This window comes from Solanum tuberosum, unplaced genomic scaffold (assembly GCF_000226075.1).
Source record: "Solanum tuberosum cultivar DM 1-3 516 R44 unplaced genomic scaffold, SolTub_3.0 scf00235, whole genome shotgun sequence".
NCBI lineage: Eukaryota > Viridiplantae > Streptophyta > Magnoliopsida > Solanales > Solanaceae > Solanum > Solanum tuberosum.
The window spans coordinates 253,915-264,947 of NW_006239159.1; the positions used below are offsets into that span (position 1 = coordinate 253,915).

At 30.5% G+C, this 11,033-nt stretch overlaps 2 protein-coding genes across 2 annotated transcripts; one reads left to right on the top strand and one right to left on the bottom strand.

The window, feature by feature from the left end:
• Positions 1-861: 861 nt before the first annotated feature.
• LOC102578912 (protein PHLOEM PROTEIN 2-LIKE A9-like) lies at positions 862-2,266 on the bottom strand. The gene is made up of 3 exons (XM_006356832.2): positions 2,141-2,266; positions 1,973-2,043; positions 862-1,457 (listed from the first exon to the last, which is right to left on the bottom strand). The coding sequence occupies exons 1-3, from the start codon at positions 2,204-2,206 to the stop codon at positions 1,082-1,084; spliced, it is 513 nt and encodes a 170-aa protein (XP_006356894.1). The 5' UTR covers positions 2,207-2,266; the 3' UTR covers positions 862-1,081.
• Positions 2,267-9,022: 6,756 nt separating this feature from the next.
• On the top strand, positions 9,023-10,757 carry LOC107062493 (uncharacterized). The gene is made up of 2 exons (XM_015313161.1): positions 9,023-9,360; positions 10,334-10,757. Exons 1-2 carry the CDS (start codon positions 9,023-9,025, stop codon positions 10,755-10,757), a joined length of 762 nt encoding a protein of 253 aa, XP_015168647.1.
• The last annotated feature ends 276 nt before the right edge of the window (positions 10,758-11,033 follow it).

Genomic DNA, 11,033 nt, shown 5'->3' on the forward strand with positions numbered 1-11,033 from the left:
TAATAACAAAAATACACTGGTGGTTCACAACACCGTGTAAACAAAAAATAGGAGCAAAAAGAGTAAATAACAAAAAACGAAAGACAATAGAATGGATAAAAGGAAGTGAAAAAATTACACAAAAATTAGAAAATATAAAAGAAGAAGACCCTAAAATAGAATTAATTATATTCTCTATAGATAAAGTAAAAATAATCCAAGATAAGTTAGAATTATTATGGTTCAAATGTTAATAAACACTTATATACTGAATACAATTTGTTATATACAATATATGGTTCAAATGATAATAAACACTTATATACTGAATACAATTCTTTTCTATTCATAGAAGTAGTAGTGTGGTAGGTGGTAGTGTGGTAGGTGAGTATCTTATTTTAAAGATTTTATTATAATATCTTTTTGCTAAGTGTCTTAATCTTGATATCCCTTTAATATTATCTTTTTGATATTTTATTTTCATACATGTTTCTTAATTATAAAATATTTGAGTACGACTGTTATAGAGAAGTAATTTTACAAAGAGTGTATCGTTATAATGAATGTCACTACTGTTATAGCTAGAATGACAACTAAAATATAACATAAAACATTAATTTTGAAGAAAATCAGGTTATTATAGTGAAATTTTATCATAATGAATAACTTTTATAATGAGGTTTGACTGTTAAATGAATATATTTTGATACCTAGGAGGCTATAGTTCTTCGTCGATCGAAGCAATTATATTAGGCCACTTGTAAATGAAAATGAAAACTACAAACCTATTTTTTTTTTGCTCCTCATTTGATGTTTGATACTTATATTGAAGTCTGACTAATCTAAATTACATACATAAAGTCTCAAGATCCAAAATTTCTATAACTCAAATTTGTAAATCATATATTACAAATCAAATTTATTACAAAATAACACAACAGAAAATTTAAATACAAGTCAGTAGCAACAAACATTTATTTTCACAAGAACACTCAGTATTACAAGGAAATATAAAACTATTTGGAGGGATTAGTTCCAATGGTTATAACATAAAACTTCTGTGAAGCATTTCTTTATTAGCATACTGTTATATGTGTAGTTATTAATCCTTCTTCTGAATAATTACTTCTTGGATAATTAATCCTCCTTTCCATTTTCCACTCCAAACTTCATAAAGCCCAAAACAAAGCTTGCTATCTTCATATGGAGAATCAGTTGTTGTAATGGTAAGATTATTTGGTACAAGATATGATCCATTTGATTCAACATTAGCATCTTTTGTTAAATAAATTTTCTTCCATAAGTTTTTTGATCCAGATTTGACCATAAAATAGAGGGGCAACTCATTAAATCCAAATGAATCTGGTGTCAATTTCACCTTGAACTTAACTTCATATTTTGTGCCTTTTTCTACTTTGTCACACCACCCTGTTACCTCTAGCCAACTTACTTGTACAAGTGTTGCTGGATCCTCTTTCCTGTTCATTATCAAATACAACATTAGGTCACATATCTCAATGTCCATCTAACAATTATCTTATAAAACTGGTATCCGATTTGACTATTCCATCAGATACCTACTATTTCCTACCACACTGTAACAAAAATAGTTTTTAGCAGCAATAAATATATGCATAAGAAAAGAGTGTTAAATCATTTAACGACATTAATTAATTGTCATTGGATCCAATATCATTATAAACTTTAGGGACATTTACAAAAAGTGTTAATTAATTGCCTCTAAAAACATATTTAACGGCAATTAAGCCATTGCCGCTAAAGATATTTTTGGTGTAGTTGCATTACAATTTTCACAAGATTCAAATAGTTTATATAAGCAACAAAACGAATTATTCTTAACCTATTTAAAAGTATAACAAAACAAAATATTCAGTGCCAAAATTATAATTACTCAATCTCCATAAGAATTCACTTTGATTATATGAATATGTAGAAAGTGTGGCATGTATTTAAATAATAAATATATACTAACTCTTGGGGTAATTTCCAATATCGTTCATCCTTTCCCCAAACGATATTAAAGGCAGCAGGATAAATTTTGAACTGCAAGTATGACAATTAAATATGTCAGAACATTACATTTATTTGACTAGACTAAGTTTGAAATAAAAAAAATGAAGATCAAATTAACTAAACGTACCACGGTCCCTTTTTCTAATTCCTCGGAGATATGATTTCCTTCATAGTGTGAGTTTGAATACTCCATGTTGAATTATAAATATTTGAGTTTTATTATTTGCCTACAACCACACATATGTATTTATAGAGTATATAGCTTGAAAGCTAAAGTTGGCTTGACAAGGTTAACTTTTTAAAGTTAAATGCCACCTTTACTCTACGTAAGAACGCAATGGAATCTCTCGAACCCTTAAATATAAAAAGTCTTAGATTTCAACTTTTTCAAATAAATTGTTTGGCTCATGTGGTGTGAATATGGATTAGTCAGGTCGGTTTGATTTGGAATTGCGAAAGGTTAAAAAAAGAATATGGAATCAAGTAAAGGAGTAAGACATGATATATATGGGGATGGAAAGGGAAATTATTCTTTTAATTTGCGCTTGAATTGCAAGCTTCACTCACAATCTTTAATATTCTCACACGCTAAGTATCGTACGTACCATTTATATTACTATAAGAGAATGTCTTCAATATTTCTTTCATTTTCATCACTTAGCTTTTACTAACCATTATTTACTTGGGTTGTGGTTAACCAATTAATCATCCAGGAGGGAAGTACAAGGTATATATATTACGTTTCCGTTTGACCATGAGAATTATTCACTTATTTTCATAAAATACTTTTTTACCGATTTTCCAACTCCACCATCACAACATTTAAAAAAATTGCTGCGATCTTTTCTCTCCTTTGTTAAAAATATAACAAAAACTACATATTCAATTCGAAGTACAAAATATTTGAAATTTATTGCCAAATACCTACTTACTTTAATTTGTCTTTAAAATTCACATGCACCGAGTAAAACTCCATTGGCGTATACGTAATGCATGTTACGCTTAGCACCTAATAGAGCAAAGGATTCGAAAGTGCATCTTAATATATATGTTGCCTTTTTGTTTATATTTTTTTTTTTTCAAAAATATAGAATTATATTTAGGCCTTAGAGATAGCGTCACTGTACCTTGATTTTAGGGTAGAATGAGTAATTAGTTTAGTCAAACTAAATATAAAACTTATCCTAAAATATGCATGCTTCATATTTTACGAAGTCATTTGAGTAAAGTTTCCACTAAGCACGGTGTACTTTTAATTGTCGCAATTTTTTTATAGTCAAACTATAATAATTTTGACTAACGTTTTACGATGTATTTTTTCATTATTTAGATATGCAAAAAATTGTAATTTATAGTACTTTTCGTATAATTTTTTAATATCTAATTTTTTTTTGTTTAAAATATCGAATTAATTTGATCTAATTTAACTTTGAGAATTAGTCATACTGACTTTAGAAAAACACAACATGACAATTAAAAGTAGACGGAAGGAGTATATATATATATATATATATATTTATTTATTTATATATTTATATATTTATTTATTTATATATTTATATATATTCTAAGTAGAAAGGGAAATTAATACTTCAAACAAGATAGGTACAATCTTGGAGGTATGTTGTCAAGTAAAGAATATTTATTTTAAGAGGTCCACGTGAGAACTCCAAAAAAGGAGATAAGAGATGAGATCAACATACAATGGCATAGAAGCATTTGTGTGTCTAGCAAGTTGTAAATAAATCTTATCTAAGGCATACTTTTCTAAAGAAGAAAAAAAGTGGCAAACAACCAAAATCATTCTAGCTACTTCTTATCCCCCACTTTCTTCCAACCAAGTTGTCAAAATTCCTCTAATGTTAATTACTTTATTCTCTAAGAAGAATCCATGTAATTATAATGCCTTTAATGTCGAAAGAAAATAGTGAATTTATGTTCTTTTCATACTTTGAAGCATGCATGTATACACACGTAATTAGGGTGGTAACTGAATATTCATCACTAAAATATCGATCGATCGACTCCACTATAAGAATAACATCGTACCAAGCCTTGTAAGTTCCCGGAGGAAAAGTCAACAATTGACATCTTAGCACAATCAACTCTTGAGAAGTCACTCCTTATAAAAACAACGAAATAACCATACGTTGAATTTCCTATACTAAATTCTTGTATTTCTCTCTAGCGTTATGTTAGTCTGCACAACCTAGAAATATAGTGATTTTAACTTTTCGCCTAAGTGTGAAACGCATTGCCTAACTTGTTCCAGCAAAGCAGTAAGGACAGTAAGTAAAAACACAATATTTTTCGATGGAAAACACCCAACTCAAAAGGTGTAAAAAATCACGACATGTACCCCTACAGGATTTAACTTCAACTTCACTAAATCACTGAGCCTCCACAGAAAACAGATTACAAGCCTATGTAACCTAAGGAATTACGAACTATTATTCCCAAACTTCAACACAAACCTCTCAAGATATGTGTTCACAACTCTTCGAGTTATCACAACCTAAAGACAACACACCTAATTCAGTTTATAACTCACTGAACTAAGATTACATCAAGACTTGATCACAAAGAAAAACTCTCAACACATAAACTCTGTAAAAGTACCAGGTTCTTCGATGTGTTCCTTCAGTTTGCTGGTAGCACTTACGAAGTCAATTTTTCAATTGCTCTTTTTTCTCTGTAAGTGCACAAGTATTCTGGACGACTTCACCTCTATTTAAGCATAATTCTTCATAGAGTTATTGTTCACTTCAAACTCCTCATTGACTTGAACTCTTTTGACTTAGAGTTCTACTTCAAGTAAGACTCCTTCTTCAATTCAAACTACTTGCTTCTTTAGACTCCTTCTTCAAATTACATTCATTGATTCTTTTGTATTGTAGTCGAACTACAACTCTTCAATTAAGCAGTAACTTGAAGAGTTCTACTTCAAGTAAGACTCCTTCTTCAAGTAAAATTCCTTACCTCTTTAGACTCCTTCTTCAAATCAAACTCATTGATTTTTTTTATTCAATTCATTACTAGTTTGATTCCTTGCGTTTTGTACGAAATTATTAGTATCCATTTCTTTATTTCTGCACTCTTGTCTTTATTTATTTTAAAAGTTTTCCTGAATTCAACTGCTCGTGATAGTGTACCTTTGGACCATGTTAACTGACGTGTTTCATCTTTCTTTGTCAATCATCAAAACTGCATAAATTCTAATTAATTCCCCCTTTTTGATGATGAAAAACCTCTTGTCTTTGTGCATTCAAACACATTTTCCTGTAGACACTTAGCATGAAACACTAGAATGAAACAAGTTAGTCAATGAGCTATAAACACTGCACAACTCTTATCCCACTATTTGTTCATCAGCCTTAAGCACTCATCAAACTTGTTCGGGATAGATCGAATATATTATTAGAACCAGACCAACACAAACTATATTAACATAAGTTATTTCATTCAGTCAATTTATATATATATATATATTTCCAAGATTAGTCTCCTGGTGATGTATATAATTATGATGAACACAGGAGGTTGGGGAGACTAGACCTTAACCCACTATATACATCAGTGATTGCTTAAATAAACAATCCAGCAAAAGGAGAACGTCTAAGTAGGGGTGTACAAAATCGAACCGAAAATCGAATCAAATCGTAAATCGAGTCAAACCTAGAGAAAAAACCCGACTAGGGGTTGATTTGACTTGGTTTGGTATTGAAAAAAAAAAACCCGACTATATTTGGATTGGTTTGGTTTTAACTAAAAAAACCAACCCGAGACCAAACCAACCCGACATTATTATATAATTTTAAAATTTTATTTTATACATAAAAATATTTACTTTGATATAATTTTTAAATATTTCTTATACTTTTTCATAGTTTTTATCTTTTAATATATTATTCTAAGCTTGAAACTTAGAATTTTGAATGGTTCAATAAAGATTATAATCCACAGATGTTGGTATAATAATAAAGCTTAAATCAAAATCAAATTAATACTAATGCAAAAAGAAAATCAATTCAACACTAAGAATGACAATAATATTGAATATTTGTTCTTTAGTTTTACATAAGTTTAGACAATTAAAATACATAATCTAATTTTAATTCCTTTAATATTTAGTCATGTAACTAATACTTATTAAACTTAATTTTAGCATGATTTAGTACTTTTAAATTATGATCATTTTCATTATGACTTGTTAATTTACAATATTTGTTTATTATTTTTGTTGGATATTTTAGTGTCATTAATCATATCATATTGTGTTATATTTTTAAGAAACATCTTAGATAGTAGTATTTTGGTAAGACTACAGAAATATTTGAAGTACAAGTAAATTATATGTTGTGTATGAATACTTTACCGGAAAAACCCAAAAAAATCCGAAAATCTCGAAAAAATCCGAAAAACCCGAGGTTGAAAAACCCAAGTTTTATTGGTTTGGTTTGGTTTATAAATTTAAAAATCCGACACAAATGATTTAGTTTGATATTTGAAAAAAAATTCTGAAAAAACCCGAGGTTGAAAAACCCGAGTTTTATTGGTTTGGTTTGGTTTATAGATTTAAAAATCCGACACAAATGGTTTGGTTTGATATTTGAAAAACCCGAACCAACCCGGTCATGTACACCCCTACATTTAAGGGTGTGTTTTATCCAGAAAATGTTTTCCAATTTTTCCATGTTTGGTTGGCTTAAATATTTTGGAAAATCAACTCATTTTCCTCAAATTTAAAGAAAATGACTTCCCTTCAAAAATTAAGGAAAACATTTTCTAAAATCTACTTCATCCTTCAAAAAAATAATTCTTACCCTACCCCGCAGGGGCGGATTTACGTTGAACCCAGAGGTTCATCCGAACCCCCATCGTCGAAAAATTACTCTATATATATGATTAAATTTTTAATTTATGTGTATATATATAATATTGAACCCCCTGAACATACACCAAAGGCATAGCTCAGTGGAGTTGGGGGTTCAAGAATTCATGCTGCTGCACACGAGGTCGTGTGTTCGAATCCGGACGGAGGCAATTTTTTATCAGCTTATATTTTAGGCGTTCTATTTTTATTTTTTAAATAATAATGGAATCATAAAACGACTTTAGTTCCAAAAAATTAAAACCATGATAGGGAATTTAGGATTTATTAGTTTAATCCCTAATTACAAAGTCAAATATTAAAAAACCCTTTTCTTCTTCTAGGATTTTTCCATGTTTTATTTTTTCATCGTCTCTTCCTTGTTGTCGTGAATGTTGCTGGGCTACTGGCTGCTACTTGTCGCTGCTGCTTGCTGCTTCTGTTGGATTGATCGTTATTGAAAACTTGAAGTCTATCCGCAATCGTTTCTTTCATCTCCATTAATAACTACTTCGGTAAGTTTTTGGTTCCCTTTTTTCTTACTAGATTTCTATATACCTTATTTCGTTATTTCTTGATATGCTTTCTTTTAGTTGGCTGATTTATTGATTCATTGAACTTTCAATTTTTTTGTTTGGCTAATTTTATATATTTTCTTAATCTAAAATTGGAGAGATAGAGAAATATAATTTAATAATCAAATAACCATTGCTTAAGCTTTTTGGTTTTGGTCCTTATTGTGTGGTTAATTCTCTTAAATTCTAACTAAACTTTTACTTTACAATTCAGTCTTAATATTCAATGAATAAGTATTTTACCCCAGTATCGAAATCAAGTTTAGCCTCTCATAGTCATAGTCAATCTAACCAAGAAGAAAATGTCAATCATTCAGAAGTACCATCACATTCTTCTCCAGAATTTGATTTGAGTACTTTAAAGTTTGATCCCGGTGAAAGAACTCCAATATTGATTTATCATCCAAATCATTGTGATGTTATTAGAAGAGCATACCTTGTGAATGGTCCGTGTCAACCTCGCTTGGAGGTGCATGAGTACCCTCAAACAAATATTTCTGGAGCAATGCATCGTTTTAATCATGAATGGTTTGATGATGTATATCATGATTGGTTGGAGTATAGTGTTAGTAAAGATGCAGCCTATTGTTTGTATTGCTATCTATTTAAAGATCATAACATTAATCAAGGTGGAGGTGAAGTATTTTCATGTACATGTTTTAAGAATTGGAATAACAAGAGTGGTCTTGACAAGCATATTGGTCTGACGAATAGATCACATAATCGATCAAAAAAGAAATGTCAAGATTTACTACGACAACAATAGTCTATTCAATCTGCATTTGAGAGGCAATCTAATAAAATTAAACATGAATATTATATCCGCTTAAGTATTTCGGTTGATGTAGTAAGACTTCTCATAACTCAAAGACTCCCATTTCGAGGTCATGATGAATCTAAATCATCACTTAGTAAGGGTAATTTTCTTCAGATTCTCTCATGGTATGCAAAAAGGTGTGATAAAATTCATGATTATGTACTTGAACATGCTCCTCAAAATGATCAAATGACTTCTCCAATAATTCAAAAAGATATTATGACTGCATGCAAGATAGAAACAGTTAAAGCTATTCTCAAGGAACTAAATGGTGACTACTTTGCCTTACTAGTTGATGATTTTTTTGATATTTCACGCAAGGAGCAAATGGCTATTGTATTACGATATGTTGATAGAATGGGATTTATGATATAGCGACTTATTGATATTATTCATATTCAAGATACTAGTGCATTATCCCTAAAAGAGGCAATTGTTAATTTACTTGCTCAACATTCTTTCAGTCCATCAAGTGTGCGTGGACAATGTTACGATGGGGCAATCAATATGCAAGGTGAGGTCAATGGACTTAAAATGTTGATTAGGCAAGAAAGTAGATCGTCTCATTCTATGCATTGTTTTGCTCATCAACTTCAATTAACTTTTATTGGGGTCTCTAAAAAGTGTGTTGAAGTGGGAAAACTTGTAGTATTGGTCTCAAATATTTTTAATGTATTGGGATCTTCTTTTAAGCGTATGGATGATTTACGAGATTCTCAAAAAGCAGCAATTTAAGATGCATTAGATATGGGTGAACTGACAACCGGTAGGGGCCTGAATCAACAACTTGGTCTTTCAAGAGCTTGTGATACTCGTTGGGGATCTCATTATAAATCCTTTAACAATTTTATTCTTATGTTTGGCTCTATTCTTGAAGTTCTTGAATCACTTGCTCTTGATGCACGAAGTATGGATGAAAGAGCCAAAGCAACGGGACATCTTGAATCTTGTCGAACATTTGAGATTGCGTCGTTCATGTTGCATTTGATGAGAGATATATTAGCAATCACAAATGAGCCCAATAAATGCTTACAAGGAAAGGAGCAAAATGTTGCAAATGCCATGCTACTTGTTGAAGTAGCAAAGTAAAGGTTGCAAGTTTTAAGGTATGATGAATGGAATTCTCTTACTGTTAAGGTATCTATATTTTGTACCAAACATGAAATTTTGATACCTAACTTTGAGGAGCCATATGTTAGCTCTTTAAGATCATGGCGAAGACTTGCTCACTATACAATCTTACATCATTAACATCATTACAGTGTCGAAGTGTTTTGCAATATTATTGATTGGCAACTTCAAGAGCTTAACGATCGTTTTAATGAGGTAGCTACTAGGGGTGTACAAAATCGAACCGAAAACCGAACCAAACCGCAAACCAAGTCAAATCGGAAAAAAAAATCCGACTAGTGGTTTGGTTTGACTTAGTTTGGTATTGAAAAAAAAAACCCGACTATATTTGGGTTGGTTTGGTTTTAACTAAAAAAAACCAATCCGAGACCAAACCAACCCGACATTATATATATAATTTTAAAATTTTATTTTATACATAAAAATATTTACTTTGATATAATTTTAAAATATTTCTTATATTATTTCATAGTTTTTATCTTTTAATATATTATTTCAAGTTTGAAACTTAGAATTATGAATGATTTTTCTTAAGAAACACCTTAGATAATTGTATTTTGGTTGGACTAAAGAATATTTGGAGCACAAGTTAATTATATGTTTGTATGCAAACTTTACTGAAAAGATCCAAAAATCTGAAAAAATCCGACGTTATTAGTTTGGTTTGATTTATAAATTTAAAAATTCGACACAATGGTTTGGTTTGGTATTTGAAAAACCCGAACCAACCCGAGGTTAAAAAACCCGAAAAAATCCGAATTTTATTAGTTTGGTTTGGTTTATAAATTTAAAATTTTTACACAAATGGTTTGGTTTGATTTTTGAAAAACCCGAACCAACCTGGTCATGTACACCCCTAGTAGCTACTAATTTGCTCCATGGAATTGCTTGTTTGAATCCAATTAACTCGTTTTCAAGTTTTGACAGCAAAACAATAATGAGGATGACTGAATTATATCCAGATGATTTTGATGAATTTAATATGGATACTCTTGAGAATCAACTTGCAAGTTACATTGTTGATGTTCGTGATGTTGATGAAAGGTTCTCTGATCTAAATGGACTTTGTGATCTTTCCAAAAGATTAGTCCAAACAAAAAAACATTCAAATTATCCTCTGGTTTTCCGCTTAGTGAAACTTGCTCTACTTCTACCAATGGCCACTGCATCCGTTGAAAGAGCTTTCTCGGCAATGAAGTTTATCAAAAATGACTTGCGAAGTCAAATGAGTGATGGTTTTTTTAGTGGTTGTTTGGTGCCTTTTGTAGAAAAAGATGTATTTGATAGTATTCCTAATGATGTTATTATTAAGACATTTCAAGATATGAAACCTCGTAGAGTACAATTGTAATGATTTATTTAAGTTTTTAGATATATGTGCCCTAAATTAATTATTTTTTATCCGACACATTTGTATCCGATTCGACCCATTTATTTGTGGATATTATTTACGTGATTAATTTTTTTTGAACCCCCTTGATGAAAATCCTCCCTCTGCCACTACTACCCTGTACCCCACCCTTCCCATCAAAAATAAAATTAACTTATTAAATTTTCTTATTTTTTAACTTCCAAATATTTTTTTACCCCTACCCCCAAACCAGCCCCCCTCCCCCAAAACAAAAAT